Source organism: Pterocles gutturalis, unplaced genomic scaffold, assembly GCF_000699245.1.
Source record: "Pterocles gutturalis isolate BGI_N339 unplaced genomic scaffold, ASM69924v1 scaffold16200, whole genome shotgun sequence".
In the NCBI taxonomy this organism is placed as follows: domain Eukaryota; kingdom Metazoa; phylum Chordata; class Aves; order Pterocliformes; family Pteroclidae; genus Pterocles; species Pterocles gutturalis.
In genome coordinates this window covers 1-19,396 of record NW_010138519.1, presented here as the reverse complement: position 1 = coordinate 19,396, position 19,396 = coordinate 1, and the positions used below count along the sequence as shown (strand labels likewise).

At 44.6% G+C, this 19,396-nt stretch overlaps 2 protein-coding genes across 2 annotated transcripts; one reads left to right on the top strand and one right to left on the bottom strand.

Moving 5' to 3' along the window:
* Positions 1-2,249: 2,249 nt before the first annotated feature.
* On the top strand, positions 2,250-10,542 carry ITSN2 (intersectin 2). Its single transcript, XM_010083040.1, has 11 exons — positions 2,250-2,342; positions 3,226-3,332; positions 3,941-4,124; positions 4,958-5,056; positions 5,229-5,396; positions 6,114-6,326; positions 7,027-7,148; positions 7,435-7,517; positions 7,679-7,762; positions 8,059-8,232; positions 9,284-10,542. Exons 1-11 carry the CDS (start codon positions 2,250-2,252, stop codon positions 9,439-9,441), a joined length of 1,485 nt encoding a protein of 494 aa, XP_010081342.1. The 3' UTR covers positions 9,442-10,542.
* A 1,133-nt stretch (positions 10,543-11,675) lies between these two features.
* On the bottom strand, positions 11,676-17,838 carry FAM228B (family with sequence similarity 228, member B; the record flags this gene model as incomplete). The annotated part of the gene is made up of 6 exons (XM_010083039.1): positions 11,676-11,739; positions 12,122-12,266; positions 12,352-12,439; positions 13,231-13,308; positions 16,888-17,085; positions 17,764-17,838. Coding segments are annotated over 6 exons (648 nt in total), but the record flags the coding sequence as incomplete, so codon positions are not given.
* Between the last annotated feature and the right edge of the window lie 1,558 nt (positions 17,839-19,396).

The window sequence follows — 19,396 nt, the reverse complement described above, 5'->3', positions numbered from 1 at the left end:
GACCCATCAAAATGCGTTCTCACTAGTGCTTATGTAAACATAAAATAGCACTCGTCCTTTCATCCCCAAAGCTGGCAGTCCAAACACAAGGTTAGTGCAGGAGCCAGTTAATTTAACTGCATTTTTTAATCTGATAATGAGTTTATAAGCCAAATCTCTTTTAGGTGCATTTAAAAAGGCCTGTTTTCCTTGCAGTGTTTGCTTCAACTTCAAGTAGACAGCATGAGACAGGCACAAATCCCAGCGTGTGGGTTGTTCTGACAGCTGCAATACAAGCAAACAGCAACGGGAGCTTCGGTGCGTCCCTGCTGTAGTTGCAGGAGTGTACTTCGTAGTAGAAAAGAGCAGCACGTGGTCAAAGCTGAGACTTCCAAATCTGGACAAATAAAGTCTCGTTACTGTGTGAGCCCTTGATTATCCTAAAATTTCATGTCTTGGGAACCAGGTGGGCTTAGACTCAGTACTGTACAGTCTAAAGAATGACACCAGAATCCAGAAGTAGCACGCGTTGGCCATGGTCAGTCTTGATGGACTGAGATACCGAACTGCATAGCAATCACTTCGATCTGTAACTTTGCTCCTTTTTCTCATGTAGTTTTGGCCTGATTGTAACTTTGGGAATAACTAAGGCCAGAAGCAGCACTGTGCATGATCAAAAGAGCTGCAATCCCAGATCTCTTAATAAAAAGTGTTTTTTCAAATCTTGTCAGAAAGCTTAAGATCTGTGATCCTCCTTAGGGGTACACAACGGAACTGAATAGTCCAGATTTTAAATCTAGCTATTGCCTTTACTGCTTTACTTCTTTGTGGTGTTCATAGGGGTTTCCCTGTTAAAATACTTCGCATAGTATCATAAAACTTAATTTGACCAGTGTTTCTCTTTTGCTGAAGGTTGCTGCTCCTCCAGAGAAGCTTGATGCCTGTCCTCAGGAAGCGCACAAGCCTGGGAGGTTCCCTTTAGGCCACTGTCGCATCAAGTTTAGCCTAATGTTTAGTGTTTCTTGGGGTTTTTTTCCCCCAAATTTATTACTGACTTATTTGCATTTCAGTATTTCAAGCAGCTTTCCCATAAACAGATCTATACATTGGCAGGGAATAGAATAAAGTCACAGTCTAGTGTCCCAGATCTGTTAGGATGGCAAGGGAGATGCAGCCCTTCCTTTCACAACACCTGGAAACTTTCAAAAAGTATCGTTCCTCTTCAAGTGCCAGACCTAAAGGAGTCCCTGCAATGTCATTTGTGCTCTTCTGCAAAACCCACAGTTCACGTTGTTTCAGAATCTGGTGCCATCACACCAAGCGATAGATGTATGTTGTTAAATGCTCCATAATTGTTTCTATTTTTATTTTCCCCCACCCCGTTACTTTGCAGTACTGTGCTAGTATGTGATCAGAGGGATCAGAGCTTGACTTTCTGTGCTCTCCTTTACCCATTTAAACATATACAACGCTTTGTTTTTACCCGTTTTCAGTTCATTTACTAAATGTCAAATGTTGTCATGCTTACTAACATGGATCCAGTAGAGAAAAAGCCGTGTGGAGCTGCAGGGTCTGCATGTTGTTACAGGAAACTTGGGGTTTGTGTCATTGAACGTCTGTGTGTTCCTGGGCATGATTTTGATTATTCACACTCGATGCACAAAAATAATTCCAACATATTTTAAGCTTATTTTGTTCCTAAATGAGAAAAAAAGCTGTGCAACTATCGCATTATACATTATAACTTGACAAATTCGTACTGGTGGTTTGTATAATCAATTAATAACCGAGGCAGAGTGCTTTAGAAATGGGGTGGAGATGAAAGGTGCAATGTCATAAGCCAGAACCAGACACATTTTAGATGACTTCATCTCACAAAAGGCATTGTATAAGGTAAGAGAAAATCACAGGTTTGAAATGGTGTGGCAGAAAAGAAAACGAGGTGAGAAAAATCACGAGGCAAATGGAGTGGCAGGAAGTCTGCAATTCTTATTTGGTTATCACAGTACAAGGACAAGGGACGTTTGAAGAAATAAAAAGGTGACACTGAAAAATGACATAAAGGGGGGTGGCGGCTGATCACAACATCACTCAATTTTGAAACCTGCTGCTACTTTGGACAGGGTTTTACCACTGTTCATATAGTCTGAACAATAGGCTGGTGCATGTTGATGCAATTTTGTTAGTTCATCAGATCTGATGGCCTGAGTGGGATCTAAACTACTGACTTACTTCTTCTAGGGTGTACTGACCTCCAGAGCCTCGACACCATGCAGCCGATGGAAAGGAAAAGGCAGGGCTACATTCACGAACTCATTCAGACTGAAGAAAGGTACATGGACGATCTTCAGCTTGTCTTGGAGGTGAGATGTCTTGGATGGGAAAATGCATTTGGAAAAAGAACACTTCTGTCCTACTGAATAACAGCAGTAAAGGAGTTCTTCCAAACTGTGAAATGCTTGAGGACGAAAGTGAGGTTGTGTGAGCACTCCCTTTCTAGCGAGTGTTATGTGGTTGTCCACCAGGCACAAGCATCACGCTGGGAAAGCCATCGTCTTACAAGGACCTTCGTGTCTTCCAAATCCTGTTCTTAGGGGTTTGGGCTCAGTGTAAAGATGCTGGGCTGGGCTGAGTTGCCTGGCAAAGCTGCACAGGCTCACGACAGAAGCTGTATAAGCACCATAAAAGTTTATTGTCTGCCTTTGTCTCCAGTTTTATTTCTGGAAGCAAGACCAGGGCAGAGCAGGAACTGGCCAGCATGAGGTGGTCTTGGGCATCTGACTCGACTTCTCTGCGTAAAACAGCTGCGTGGTGAAGTGTTAAAGCTGTTAAATAGACTGAGTTACACGGGTATTCTGCCCTCCAGAGGCACTGTGCTGCAGGCCCCTGGAAGAAGCTGTAGTTCTCCCAGCAGGGTGACTGTGAGTGCTCTGGGTACGGGGATAGATGTGATGCATAAATGCGATTTGTGTTAACAACTGACTCCAAAATCATGGGAATGCTGAACAGTCAGCCTGCAGGTCCCAGTGCTTGTCCCTGCTTCACAAATGGTGATGCCGGTGTCAGGAGGTCACACACTTAGGAAAAATAGCGACAGCTGTTGCAAGTGCTAGTGAGGAATTGCTTTTAACTTCTCCTGAGAAACTGAGGATTCAAAAAAAAGCAAAATCACTGCTAGGCTGAACAAGAGGCTGAGCTGCTTTTCTCTCTGAAGAGTTGCTCACCTTTCTGATATTTTGGCTGCAGGTTTTCCAAAAACCGATGGCTGATTCGGGCTGTCTCACAGAAGGAGAAATGGGGCTGATCTTTGTTAATTGGAAGGAACTCATCATGTCAAACACAAAGTTACTGAAGTGAGTACTTACCCACATTTGTATGTTTTCATCTTTATTTTCTTGTTCCTTTCCCCAGGAGGTTTTCTGGGTTTACAGTAAATATTTCTGTCCTTGCTGATTATTTCCTGTGTATGCAGCATTCAGAACAGATAAATGCATTCAGACTGCCTCACAAAGGAGGAGAGCGAGGGGAATAAATAGCAAAATCAGATGCACATGTGCTGTCATACCTTAGAAACAGAGCCTACACAAAAGCATGTGCATAGGAGGCGTTCCTCCCAATATTCTGCAAAACAACCTTCTATTCTCTAAAAATAAACTTTGAAGACACAAAGTGACTAATAATTCATTGAAATGGGACGCTGGTTGAATGTAGAGATTGATGCCAATTGTCCCAGAGTCTCGGTCCCGCAGACCCCATCAGGCAGATCGTTCAGCTCAGTGTGTTGTGCCGGTGACTTCCTGGGGGTTCCGGCTGGACCCCGCACTGCCTGGCAGTGCCGGCGCTGTGCCAGGGAATTCCCCTCGCAGGCTCGCGTCCTTCCAGGGATGGAGGTTGTAGGGATCTTGATTTCAGCCTCGCAGACTTGGCAGCAAAGTTGGATGGTGATTTCTTTCCTCTTCAGAGCCTTGCGAGTGCGTAAGAAAACAGGAGGAGAGAAGATGCCAGTGCAGATGATTGGGGACATCTTGGCAGCCGAGCTCTCTCACATGCAGGCATACATTCGGTTCTGCAGCTGCCAGCTTAACGGAGCTTCGCTGCTGCAGCAGAAAACTGATGAAGATGCTGATTTCAAAGACTACTTAAAGGTATCTTATTCAGTAGCTTTTCTGCCTTCTCCTTTCCTCAATGACAGCACCGACCAGATCAAAATAACCCAAAAGAGTAAAATCTTGCAAAAAAAGCTAAGAACCTTCAAAGGTCTATTTATGTGACTGTGGTTAACACCATATGTGCTTTTTATTCATACACCTGTCTTTCTCTCTAGCTAATTTATGGTTCCATTTCCCATTCCATTGCTCCTTAGTTCAGTGTAATACTAATCCCACAAAGCTACAGTGCCAGTGTCTGCACCTTCCCAAAAATTCATGCTGTCAGAAGGGGTAAGAGTCTGTGGAGTTGAAATAAAAAAGCTGCTGTTCAGAACACGCTGGTAATTCAGCGGGGCGTGCAGCGTGTCTGAAGGGTGGAGTTGCAGTGGGGGCCAGAGGTGTGCCGTGAGCGTCGCAGGCAGGCAGCCACGCTGCAGAAGTAAATAAGGAATCACTGCCACACTGCCGTTGATTGACTTTGAGGCCATGAAAGGAAAAATGCCAGAACTATTGACATCAGGTGTTTGTTTCTTTCATTGCTTTGTTTTTTTTCAACCTGAGTGGAGCCTGTAATGTCGAAGTAAAAGCTGGAACGGTTTTGAATGTAAGGATTCTGTGTGAACAATGATCCTACAGCTTATGCTGGCAAAGCGCCCAAGTACAATGACAGCACCAGCTTTGCAGTTTGTTCTAGGTACAGGTATTATTTGCTTACCGAAAAATCTAAGATTTCTTGGAATGCCTGGAAAAATGAATCTGATCAGATTGTTTTCAGTGCGATGAGGCAACTGTTTCTCGACGAGTAATGCAATGTCTCTGTTGCACCATAGAAACTTGCCTTGGACCCTCGCTGCAAAGGAATGCCCCTCTCCAGCTTCCTCCTGAAACCTATGCAACGAATAACCCGCTACCCTCTGCTCATCAAGAGCGTGAGTACCCTAAGCGAGCTTTCGTAGGTGAATGCTTTTGAGTTCAATCTCGATAGCAAAAGCAAAAAACCCCTTTGTCCCTTTACAGGGATTTCTTGGAGAGTGTGGAGAAGCAGTACCTGTGTTTACTTCTGTTTTTATCTTGTTTTCTCCTCTCTTTGATCCGTACCAGATTCTGGAGAACACTCCAGAAAACCACCCCGATCACAGTAACCTCAAGCTGGCCTTGGAGCGTGCGGAGGAGCTGTGCTCTCAGGTGAACGAAGGCGTGCGTGAGAAGGAGAACTCGGACAGGCTGGAGTGGATACAGTCCCACGTCCAGTGTGAAGGTCTTGCTGAGGTAGCTGCATTGATAACACTGTTTGGTGGAGATTTTTCCGAGTCATTTCAGAAAGGCCTGTGGAGGGGGGGAAACGGGAGCCCTCCCTCACATCCGTTATTGGAGCATGATCTGCTGCTGAGCTCTTGGCCAAGAAGCTTTTATTAAATTCTGCTCACAGCCATAATGTGATGAGCCCTCGTTTTTGCATAATTTTGGCAATGGAGAAAATGTTGGTTTATCAGCTTCAAACTCATATCATTTAAACAGTTGAATGAACAGAAATAAAATCTCAGAAGTTCTGCTCATGCTGCCTTTGGGCTAAATTACTACGTGGAATTTCACTTAGTGTGTGTTTCCCAGGGTTTTCCTTCAGGAAGAAAGGGCACAGAAGCCCTCAGTGCCAGATCCTCAAGGCATGTGGGGTTCAGGCTCCTGTACCTTGCAGGACAGCCTTCAAAATGAGGTGGTGTGACCAGGTCTCCACGGGCTGTGTAAGGAACCAGGGCCCGACAGGCCCAGGTCTGTCCCAGTTCTACCACCTTTACCACCATGTTGTTGGTAAAGCTTACGTCTACTTTAAGTTAGGAGTAGTGCTGATACTGTGTCAGATCATAAAACCGTTTCCCTTCTCTTTGTAACTAAATTAATTGAATGAAACAGAAGAGCATTTTGAACAGCATGAGAAGCTGTTGTCTTCATTAATTTGCTGCTGCTCACGGGTTTTGTCTCTCCTAGCAACCGGTGTTCAACTCCCTCACAAACTGCTTGGGACCACGGAAACTCCTGCACAGTGGGAAGCTGTACAAGGCCAAGAGCAATAAGGAGCTGTACGGCTTCCTGTTCAATGACTTCCTCCTGCTCACCTACATGGTTAAACAGTTTGTCTCTTCCAGCTCCGAGAAACTGTTCAGTCCCAAATCCAACTCCCAGTTCAAAATGTACAAAATGGTGAGTGAATGAAGATGCCCCGTGGTCATGTTGATAGGGTGGGTCCTGGTTTCTGATGAGGAATGCTGTTCTCCCAGCTAGGATTAGCCACCGTTTGCTGTCATACCGGCTCATGTGCCGTTTGGCTTAGTCCCTGGAAAAGAATAGGCTTCTGTGTCTTGGTTTAATAAACACTTCTGTCCACTTTGGGGTGAAAGGGCAGAAACAGCATCGTCCCTGAGCAGCTGAGTGGGATGTTCAGAAGCAGGAGCCTTGACTTAAATTTTGCACAAGCTCCTGCATCCACAAGACAATACCTGTCCTTCCTCAGAGAACAGTAAAAGGTGCAAAACTCTAGTCTCTGTGTCCACACAGTGTGTGTTCTCAAGACTTTGGAGTTGGGGAGATAAGTATCAGGGCTGCTTTCGGACAGAGACCCTGAGAGATTTGCAGGATTTCCAAGTTCTGCGCTGCAGCTGTGCTGACGCAGTCCTGCCCCTTTCACGAAGCTCTTCATCTAGGAACACAGGATGGGGTGCATCACCAGAGGAGTTTTTCTCTCAGTCCTTTCCCACATCCTTTCTATGGTAGTCTGAGTGTTCGTCCTGGCTCCTACAACTTTCATTTTCCCTACCATAGAACAATGTATTTGAACGTCCTTGTAGAGTTTCCGCTTATTGTCAGGCTGATGCTGCCACAGTGACATTTGCTTCTCTTTCAGCCTGTTTTCCTTAACGAAGTCCTAGTGAAACTGCCCACAGACCCTTCCAGTGATGAGCCAGTTTTCCACATATCACACATTGACAGAGTTTACACCCTTAAAACTGACAACATTAACGAGCGGTGAGTAGTGAAATGCTGATCTGAGCTGAAACTTGACCGTGGCTGTAGGCTCTGTTCCCGGTGAGCAGAGGTGGGGGTCTCTAAGCTCAAGAACAGGGTTTAGTCTCTCGGTCAGGAAATAAAACTCGTTTGACTCTCGTTTGCATTACAAGTTTTCTGTGGTTTTGTTCTGAAACCAGCACCGGGGTGGGGGGAAAAATTTCAGAAGAGCTTGGGGCAGAGTCACTGACACTGAAGAATTTCCTGCCTGCGCTATGACCCTGACCATAGGGATTGCTCTTTGCAGCACTGCCTGGGTCCAGAAAATCAAAGCAGCATCCGAGCAGTACATTGAAACCGAGAAGAAGAAACGTGAGAAGGCTTATCAAGGTACCTGCCAAGTTCTGTATTTCCCTCCCATCCACCGGGACACGTGGGCAGGGCCTTTTCTGGAGGGTGCCACGGTGTCTGTGTAGGATCACCCTCTTCGGATCTATTGCCAGTTTCTCAGTTGCAACCAATCTGTTCATTTCTGATTTCTTTGTTCCCAGCTCGCTCACAGAAGACCTCAGGAATAGGACGCTTGATGGTGCACGTGATTGAAGCGACAGAGCTAAAGGCCTGTAAGCCCAACGGTAAGTGACGGAAATTGTGTCAAATCACTTTCATTCCTGCAACGTTTGGAAAGGCTTGCTGAGGGGAGTTTGGTGATTTGGGAAACACTGTGGCTTCAGCTACAGCTTTGGAATGGCTACAGCCATTATTTAATTCAGAGGACCGAGTGAAGAACCAGCCCTGTGCTGCTCTAGGGTGTAGGGAGTGCCTGACCCACACCTTCTGGCCAGCAGCGTCGATGTGTGTCCAGGCACCCCCAGACAGGGAGGGAGGTTTCTGCGCTGCAGAGGTGTTTCACGGCTTGTTCTGTGTTTAGGGAAGAGCAACCCATACTGTGAAATCAGCATGGGCTCTCAGAGCTACACCACGAGGACGCTGCAGGACACCCTGAACCCCAAGTGGAACTTCAACTGCCAGTTCTTCATCAAGGATCTGTATCAGGATGTCCTGTGCATCACCATGTTCGACAGGGATCAGTTCTCGCCTGATGGTAAGGCTGAACATTTGTTTTAGGAAAATAATGCTTTTTTGTGACCTGGGATACACAGTTCCTCACCAGGAGTTCTGAGAGCCTGTAGGTATGCTTGCTTCTGTTGGATAAAAACAATGCCTCCTTACTGAAGAGGTTTAATAGCCTTCCAGAGCCAACAGCTCTGGGCAGTCAGCCTTGATCCCACTCTGGCTTTTGTATCAGACACAGAATTATTGTTTTCTCAGACTGGGGAGACAGAGAAGTTGAAAGCAGTTTTTCTCTCACACTACAGGTGCCTAAAAACAAGGTGCTAGGTTATATTTGCACAGCAGCAGCTTGATAAGCTTTCTTTTTTGCTTGGAAACTGAACATGGTTTTGGCAGTCAGTAGCTTCTAGTACAAGGTGAAGTGCTCTTCCAGGGCTCAGACACACCGCTGGTTATTGCAGATCTGCAAGGCACTCCCTTGACCCTGTGTTTCCCTATAGCTCACTCTGTTCTCCTGGCAATGCGACTTTGCTAGGCTGCTTCTCCGCATTGCACAGCTGTGTCTGTTGTTTTTCAGTTCATGGCAAAACCTTTTTACTGCACACACACACACAAAGATGTTTACATATGAAATGTCCACAAAACATATATAATTTATGAATAGGACTGTAAACCTGCTAGCAGCAATAATTGTTCAAGGTCATTATTCTTGTGAAAAGAATGATATATAAGCCTAATTAAAAGTTGGCTGAGCCAAAATAGATGCATTTTTTTCCATCACTTAACTCTGACCTTCCAGCTCTAAGACAGGAGAACATTGGAGATTGTGTTTCTGAAAGGGAACTAAATGTATTTTTAAAGCCCTTAGGTCAAGCTGTGACATACATTTTGTCTTCCAAAAAGACTTTTTGTCACTGCTGGCTGATGGACACAGGGCTGAGGGCTAGTCAGACTGGAAGCTTGGGAGCAGTGCTCTTGAGCTGAGTATATACTACATGGCATTGCTGCTTAACCTGACACTTTCACATTTCCTAAGCTCAATGTATTTGCTTAATGAAATTTCTTATTCGTTTTCCCAACAGATTTTTTAGGTCGCACTGAAGTCCCAGTAGCAAAAATCAGAACAGAACAAGAAAGCAAAGGCCCCACGACAAAACACCTACTGCTGCATGAAGTTCCAACAGGTGAAGTCTGGGTCCGTTTTGACCTGCAGCTCTTTGATCAGAAAACACTCGTCTAAGAACATTTTTTTTTAATTTATGAAGGACAACTGAAGCTGACAGCCTGAACACTTTTTGTAAAAGATTCCTTGCCCTATGCTGGTTATTAAGCAAGAGTTCCTGCTGCTTCCATATTTCCTCTTAGTTCCCGGTTGCATTCAGTTCCTTGCAGCGTTCAAAGTTGTTGTTGATCTATGCAAACACAAATGTTACTGTATACACAGTACTATAGCTCAGTGCCTTTTTATTATGTTGGAATATGTTGGGTTTGGATGCCAATGTTTCCATTTTCAGGGCCATAAAAAGTATTAAGTAGAAATGTGGCATCAAGATGTATGTATATTTTACCACTAGGTGTAACATATAGACTGAGGAATGGTTTAGCTCAGCACTAGAATCATTCCATTTGAAATCTGAAAAGTGATATCCACTGGAATCTTCTCATCTCAGGATGATAGTTTTAAAGATTAAATACTGAAGAAGCCTTAGCACTGGAGAAGTCTCTGATATATTGTATATTCTTTAAGAATTAAGTGTAGTTCCTTACTTGACTTAGTTCTGCACTGAAATCAGTTAACTGCTACTTTATTTTTCTTTCTGCTTCAGTTTGATTCATCATTCTCTGCTGAGACAATGTGGTTGTGAAGAATAACTAGAAAAAAAATATTTTAAATACTGTGACCCACAGCAATGTGGAAAAATACTTTTCAGCTTTTGTTTTTTTCCTAAATATAAGTTATTTGTGTACATTTCCTTGGTCTTGCAGACCTCCATGTGAAGCTTTGACATTGCCAACATGTATATAGAGAGTAAAATATAAGTTTATTAATGTAATTTGTCTACAGATGTTTATTGATGCATAGTGATTTTTAAAAAGTATATTTTATTGTACAGGGGACTGTGAAATAATGAGAAAAGCTTATAGGATTAAATTCAAGAAAAGTTTATTACAAGTTTAAAAGGTTTGCTCGGGGGAACTGTCACCCTACCATCAATCTGTAAGATGAGATTGGTTGAAAGCAAAAACTTGGTCTCTTAGCACCAAAATCACGGATGGTTTAAAAAAAAATAAATTGTTTCCAAAGGGTTTGATACATTGTAACCATTTGCCTCCAACCACTTTGTTGAAAAGCACAGCATGCAATGCTGACCAGTGCGTGCCCCTGTGTTCCCTGGGTGCAGCAATACCTCCTCCTGTCTGACAGTTTCACACCCCACTGCCATCTGTGTACCCTCATAGTACAGGGCTGAGTCACCCTCTGTTACTTTTAACAGTTTTCTGTGGTTCAGTATTTCTAATCCGAAATAAAACTAAATCTTGGCAACTCTTGAGAGACTCTGTCTATACACTGGGAGTTTGGCGCTTCTTGAACTTGCACAGAGAAAATTCTGTTGTCAGGCTTTGACACCAGAGCTGCTGTGCAGCCACACTGGCAGGGAGACAGAGACCACACTGGGACAAGAGAGAAACTCCTCATTCAAAGAGCAGGTTTGTTCTTACAGCTCAAGGTGAGGTAGTCTTTAGAGCTGCATACAAAATTGCAACAGCTGTAGCTGAAACTTCGCAAGCCTTGACGTTCCAGCTGCTAACATTCACACATCTTGTAATATGAAATACAGCAGACTCAGGGTTGAAGCTGTTGCCAGAGTCAGGGATAAACTGGCAGGGAGACAGAGACCACACTGGGACAAGAGAGAAACTCCTCATTCAAAGAGCAGGTTTGTTCTTACAGCTCAAGGTGAGGTAGTCTTTAGAGCTGCATACAAAATTGCAACAGCTGTAGCTGAAACTTCGCAAGCCTTGACGTTCACACATCTTGTAATATGAAATACAGCGGACTCAGGGCTGCAGCTGTTGCCAGAGCCAGGGATAACATTCATATAGATTCTGTACTGCATAGACGAGGGGCCTAGTTCTAACTTTTCTCACCAGTTCATCTCTTTAATACACAGACTGCATCACCCTATGAACCAGAGAACACCAGAACTGTCTTTGTAGAGTTGAGCCTAAGTTAAACCTCCTAAAAGAGCAGGGTTTGGCCTGTAGAGCATGAAGTGGAGCTGGAAATAACAGGAGCAGCATCTCAAAGCATTTCTTTGGCTGCTGGGTAACATTACTTCAGAACCACATGTTTAAGACCATGAGTTTATTGCAGTTTGCCAACAGACCTGGCCTCTGATCACTCGCTTTGGCAGAAGACATAACATATATTTTGCAACTGGTACCTTCTGATGGCTGTGCCTGCTGCTGCAGTCAGCTGGAAGACTGGTGACACCACTGGCTCCCACCATCTTTGTGCTGGTTGATGGCCTTCTGCCTTTAAACAGAAATAAATATTATTGACAGTCCACAAAACACGGAGGCTGCTGCAGCCCACCACAGCTTCCTGTACTACCCGCAGGCCATCTGTAGGGCTGGCTGCAGGGCTGCGTGCAGCAAATGTAGAAACTCCCCACCAAAAGCCACTTTATTTCAAGGCTCAGCTTGACCCTCAGTGCTCTGTTTTAATACATCTTGCTGCCTACTCCATACTTGAAGCCTTTCCCTTCACCAACACTCCTCTCTCAGGAGAAATACACAGTAAAGCAGAATTCATCATGAAATTTAAGTTTTAGCAAATACTTTGCTACGCAGCCAAGCAGGAGAGGCCTCATCCCCTGTAGCTGTTGTGCAGCCTCTCAACAAACACTAGCTCTCACCTCTTCGTCCGGTGGACATCACTAGCAATGTAGGCGTGCGGTATCTTCAGCCACTCAACTGCATCCATACGCTGCCGGCTCAAAGGAAGCAGTGGCAGTTCTGCTTTGCTGAGTTCGTTCAGCTCTCTGGAAGAACACGGTTGTCCTGGTGGGAAAGTAACAAGAGCTGTCACAAGCAGGATGCCCCCCCATATGAACCACTTCCAAAGGATACCAATTGTTTAAAATACCTGTCTCACACTGCTTGATAATGCCTGCCTCAATAAACTTTCTTTGAATGGCTTTTAACAGAGGATCCTGTAAAGGTGGTATTGAAACCTGTGACAGAGACAGTTATTACATGCTTACGCACCAACACAAGCACTTTGTCAGGGTCTCAAAGTCAAAGCTGAATGTCAAGGTACCGCTGGTTAGCAGGGAAACTCATTTTTTATGAATAAAACATGAGGCATGGACCTGAGTGGCCTGAGAAACACTGAAACTCAGCTCCTCAGGCAGGTCATAAGGCATCCAACAACTCTGCCACAAAGTCAGACCACAGACGTAAGATCTGATCTCCTGGAGGCAGTTGATCCTGATGAACCCTGTGTAGCACATTGCAGTGAAGTGTCAGCTCAGTCCCCACAGCTGCTGAGGGCTCACGGCATCCAGAACTGCACTTCACGGCTTTGTGTCCAAGTCCTACCTAACTCTTCTACTAGGTACTTAAGTCTTTGGATCATCTGCACTGTCAGATTGTTTCCTTCTACAGAGCACACAGCCAGCTTGCCTGGGAACTCACCACCTCTCGTTAGACAGGACGCTTCCCACACTGCTGCAATTAATTTGAAATGAGGAAAGCAGACCTCTCCCCTGCCACTGCCTACTGTGCCTCCAAATCTGGGCTTAGTATGGATCCAAAACATGTTCCTGGTGAAAACCATTTTCAAACACTCTTTGGCCTCAATGCAGTAGGAGCTGGGACCAATATTTGTTAATAAAACTAGAATGTGTTGTCCTACACCAGCCCTACAGCGGCACATCAGTGACACGCTCTGCCTCCTCTCTAACCACTAACTTCCTGCTGGTCAAAGGTGTCTCTCAAACTCACGGTTAAATAACCATCACACCTTCCAGCAGTCTGTAGACGTCTTCAGGAAGAAGGGATCATACTCGGATGGGTCATAAACTTCCAAAGCCACATAGCCCTGTAGGAGAAGCAGGCACCGGGTCAGGTCTCAGAAGCTATCGGAGATAAAACAGTGAGAGAGGAGCCAGCCTAGGTATTGCACAGCCAGGTGTGGTAAGAACACGGCACCAGAGGCAGTGGAGAAAAGGACTCACGAATTTTCACACACTGCACCTCAGAAGGAAGGTGACTGAAGTGTAACAGGAAAGTTCCTCCATCCATTTTAATTTATCATAGGCATAAATACATAATCAATGATTTCATGGAGCATCCAGAAATAATTACAGGCTAAAATGATAATCACAACTAGGGCAGTCAAGAAAATGGAAATTTTGTTCAAGGGAAAATGTTTTGATGGAGAAGAAAACAGGTATTAGAAAGAAAAGGAAAAAAGAAAGCAGTGACTGAGCCCCCACCAGCCACAGCCCTAGGCAAGGTGCTTGTCTGCGAGATGCAAGCTCCAAGTCTAGCTCAAGAGCATGATTTTCTATCTATATATGAGTAAAAACTGGAACCATACATAACAGTCCAGACCACAGCTCCATCTCTTCAAGAACTCTGCTTGCAACAAACTTCATATTCTGCAGCTCAAGTTCCCTATGACCGGAGTTATCTGGGGAACAGCAAGCACCACCACTTGGCGCTGACTATTGATGCCAAGACCAAAGAACACCAGATCAAACAGGCTCTCAAGAAGCTGAACAGAGACTGAGGTCAACACACTGATCAAGCCTGATGCTGAGAATGCTGTCGTACAACCATTTGTCTCCAAATTATAATGCACTGTTTACAGCCAATAAGCCAGGACTTACCTAAATGGCATCAAATAAAAGAGCTGTACAGAGGAGACAACAAAACACAGAAGTGAAGAAAAAAAAGAACAGAGGCCACAAGTGATGCCCTAAGAATACTAAGCACACGGAAATCATATAAAATACTTCTCCCTAATACTCTCAGTCATTCTTCCAAAACCATGGAAATTACATTTTTCAGCTTTCCTGTGCAGATGATTTTCCACAGGTCCCAGGAAGGAAGCCCATGGCCTTCTAGATCTCAGCGTACACAGTTCCTTTTGGCAATCTGTGAATGTGATTTCAAGTTGCGAGTCGGAAAAAATACACGTTAACCTGAACAGATGAAGAGTGCTGCAAGATGAATCCAAACCAAAGTCCAGACACTCAGCAAGCACCTGGGCAGCTACACGGGGCTTTAGCTCTGCCAAGCGTGAACATTCCTGCCTCTGCAGCGGCCTCTGCTCCCCAGGATCTGGCAATTCCCCAGACAGAAAGCAGCAGCCGCACTCACAGTTTCCCATTTCTGTCCCAGGAAAGAGTTAAGCCCTGCCATGCCTCAATTTGCAGAGTTTTGGTGCCACCCACCATTACAAGGTGTGCCAAGACCTCAGAGAACTGTTGTAGCTGCTGTGCAGCACACCCATGTTTGATCCCTTCAAGCAGTCCATGTACCATCACTCACACACCCCGTGGCAGAAAGCAGAGTAACAGCCTGCTCTTAAAAATGAGCCAGAAGGGTCTCTGACTCTGCCGCATTTCAGCACACAATGCCTGCAATATCCTGGACTACCAGAAGCTGAGTTGTGGCTAATACAGCAGCAACCCAGGCCAGGGAAACTTTCCCCTCTCTGCAGGCTGCAGTGTGGCACTTCTGCCGGTGACAGCAGAAAAGTAGCACTGCTGCCGTCCTCACACTATGGCCAATCGTCTCATCATGCATCTGCAGCCTGTGTCCCTGGGACTAGGGGCAAGGAAGAGGTGAGAACCGGGGTGGGAAAGGAGGCAGATTTAAGGCAAAAACCCCACGTATGAGCAGGTCACTGGAACAATGGAGATTCAAGGAAGGGAGGTACAGGAGGAAGGCTCAGATGGTGTGAAAAAGGAGCTGACAGAAAGACTGAGATGGAGGAACCTGGAAGGACATTAGAGGGGATGAAGAGAATGGAGGAAAGGTGAAGAAGGGAGCAAAGGATAGTGGAGAACTTGGATGAATCATCAGAAGCAACAAGGAGAGGGAGACACAACACTGGGGAATATGACAGAGGAAGACAGCAAACCAACAATGGGATACTTGGGGATGAAATAAAAGGGTTGGCTGGAGAGAGAGAGAGTGACAGCAGAGACTGGGGGAGGAAGAACAGATATGGAAAGGGGGAACAGACCAGTGACAGAGACACAGGAAGGTGGGGAGATCTGGGAAATGGGATAAGGAGAAGTCTAACAGCAGGGAAGGGAACAGGAGAAAATGGACAAAAAGAATGGGGGAGGGGAAAATGCACAACCAGAAGTCAGTATATTAACCAACCCACAGAAGTGTCTTAAGTTCTGCAAAATTTATCATATGCTGTCAGGATTAATGCAAACTTATGCAAATTAATTGTCCTGTTACTCTGAAGGGCTTCAGGCTGCTTTTCAGACATGCTCATGATAGAGCCAACACCAAAGAGCAAGCAAAGGAGGCTGATCATTGATGCTGTGCTTTTTTCGGGGATAAGAACACATCCCAGTACACCAGCCATTGCTTTTGGAGGACACCCAGCAAAGCCCCAACCTGACACAGAAGCTTGCAAGATGGACTGACGCAGACCCAGATATGTACAGTACTCCCAACATATCCTAAATCCCAGGACTTCAGCAGTAAAACTGGTTCAGCTCTTTCTCGTTATGTGCAGCTTAAATGTAAAGGTATTGCAAATCGCACCTTTGAAAAACAGATACCACTTGCCCTCATTAAAACAACACAGCTCCCATGACATTTTCATGTCTGGATGGGAAGCTTGTTTACAGTCTCATAACCCCACTGTGCAGTGGTTTCCACTGACAACAAAAGCCTGCTCCATATAAAATATTCTTCTATTTGTGGCAGATGATGTAACTGCTCTTATTGCCCTATATATCTATTCCTCAGAAGAAGAAAATTGAGTCATGGGATCTGATACTCAACAGCGGTGTGAAATTCAGAGCAAAATCAAGAAAACCAGTAAGTCGTTCCTACATCTACTGCAATTTTGATGAGTACTGAAACACACAGAACTACAGACTCCATAAGCTGAGTATTTACCTGCAGGCAGATTTAAGAAAATTGTGTCTCCCTGTTGCCACCTTTTTTTCTTTCACAAAGATTGATCAGTAGCATCCAAGGCCACAAAATCATTTCACTTGTGCTCTGCCAACATACTGCAGTACTGCTCTAGCTGTACTCCCAAGATATGAGCATGGTCGACTCCCTGGTCACAGACTCGGCCTTTGGTTTCAGCTGACAGAGCTCAAGGTTTGGTTTTCCCCCTAAATGGTGTGGCTCACGGAGGGAAACCCACCACAATACGGTGTCTCACCATATGCAGACCTCAACATGCTCACAGCACCAAACAATGCTATTGTTGTATCTGATGGTGAATATAAGCAAACAGCTGTAACAACATATGTCACCATTACAGAAGTCCTTGGGAAGAATAAGTTCCAGGTAAGGCACATCTGAACGCCAGGCTACTCAACTGAACAGCAAACAACAGCTACAACCCTGATCTTGTTCACAACCCTCTGCATGCAACATTCCATGACAGGAATTTATTTCTTGCAGATACCTTCTTATTACAGTAGTTTATATATAGAGAGAGCTGTTCTTCCTTCCTTTTCCGTATTTCTTCGATTGACTGGTTCTCCATTTTGTCCTCAATTTTCTGCAGCAGTGGGTCTGAAACATCCTCAAGCCATTTCTTGTACAGGATCTCCTTCTTTCTCAGATTTAAGAAATCATTGTGCCTCAAATATCTGTCCACCTCCTAAGTAAGAAATGAAAAATAAAAACCATGCAACCTTTTGGCCAACCATGTTAAAGATTCTGCAGGTGAAGCTACGCAGCTTGGCTGAGCTGATCTGACTGGTCACTGCTGGAAGGGACCTGTTTTCCAGCCTTTCTGCTCCTCTCTCTCTCCACTTCCCACCACTTGTTTCCAAGCTCTCCCTTGCATGAGCTGTCGCATTCAGACTCTAATTTTTTGAGCTGCAAAACTGGCAGAAAATATTTCACCTTCTCCCACCAGGTTAGTGAGGTGAAATCACTTGAGAGCAGGTGTCTGCTAAGCACCAGCCTGTGCAAGCCAGGCAGCAGGAGAAGGACCTTCTCCCTGCAGCACTGGCAATCCGCTAGATCAGATCAGATCAGCCCTCCCGCCCTTTATTCACAGGCCCACTGTCACCATGTAATCGCACCCACAGAACAAAAATTAGGTACAAACAGACAGGCAAGCCACCAAAGACAGGTGATTCCTAGGCTCGTATTTAGTTACCACTTCAGTCCTATCCTGAGGAGACTGAGGAAGCCAGATACTTGTACTTCTCCATTTAGTTTTTCAAGAACACAGACAATAGACATTTTCTCATTAATTACTGTTGGAGAGAAAAAACATTGACATGGAGAAAAGCACAGAGCAAATGAGAGAAGAGATACCACTTCTTACCCTCACAAAATAATTTTCTCTGTCCAAGATGCACTCAACAGAAGCAATGATGTCTTGACTTTCATCAAGTGCTGCCTAACAAAGCATCAAAAAACAACATCAAGTAAAAGTAGGACTTACAGTAGGAGTTAGAATTACTTTTGAAATCAAAATAATTACTTGTGTTGTAATTAAAGGCACATTTTACCATAACACAGCTGGCAGAATAGCACAGGCAGGAAATCCTTGCAAGACTTGCCCTGAACAGTTAGATTAAATGTAGAACAGAAGAGTGCTGGAAAAACTGGAATCCTTATGTTTAGTGGGACCAGTCCGTACACCTCCCTGGCTGCTCCTCACAGCGACCACACCACCACTTGCTCCTCGACACTGTTCCTCACAGGTGCACAGAAAGGTAGCAAGAGGCATCTCTCAGCACCTTCATTTTTCATACAGATACAGCCACACTGCACAAATAGCAATCAAACAACTTAAAACTGTGATGAGGTATTATGTCAAGGAATTCATAAAAGTATGAAAGGAAAAACAGAGGAAAACAGTGAAGTGTAGGAGATAATGAGAAAAACCTCTCTGAAGCGGGACACTACCTCGCTGCTCTCTCCGCTCATTAATCTGTCTGCATTTTAGATCTCAGTTACTGTTGTGACATCAGATAAGCTCTCTTCTAGTACCATTCTCATCTTATTCTTTCTGAAGATCAGAATAAGGAGAAACTGTTACCTGCATTGTGAATATCAGGACACTAAATGGTGTAAGAACAACAGCCCTTGCAGGGCACTGCTGTTGTCAGGCTGATTTTTAACCAGGTAATTCCTTGTAACATGTGGCTTGTTAACTGCAACTCCTGCACTCCAGCCAAGGAGCCCAAGCAATACAGACCTAATTCGTCTGTCATTTGGGGATGGAGTCCTTCCAAGCAAGATTAGGGCACCCAGGCAATGGGGGTATCTCCTCTATGATCAGGCAGCACCAACTCTGTTGGTTAACCAGAGGGATCTTGTCTTCATGAGTCAAACAGCAGCTTTTATAAGCAACAAGTTCACAAAGAATTTTAATTCCATGGCACAATTTATGTTGAAGAATCCGCTATTAAAAAAATCACCAGCTTTTCAGCACTATGCCAAAAATTCCGGAGGTAAGTTGCAATTCAGGAAACTAAATCACAACCTGTTTTAGACAGACCACCTCAGTTAAAAAAGATCTACAATCTCTTCTGCTGCCTGGGACTAACCCTCAATTTAGACACTGACAGGAACTTGTTCCACTTGCACCAGCCAAAGAGAACAGGCATGAAACCGAGTTCCTACAGCTTCCTAAATGATGACGTTAGCTGCTTTGCTGTATACAGCGCACTGTCCTGGTTTCAGCTGAGCTAGAGCTAATTTTCTTCTTAGCAGCTAGAATAGCACTGTGTTTTGGATTCAGTACAGGACCTGCTATGACAAGAATGTTGATAATATACTGATGGTTTTAGTTACTGCCAAGAAACCAAGGACTTTCCAACTTCCCATGTTTTGCTGATGTGCAGGTGCACAAGAAGCTGTGAGGGAGCATAGCTAGAGCAATGAACCCAAACTGGCCAATGGGATATTCTGTATCATACAGCAGTCATACTATTTTATTTATATAAAAA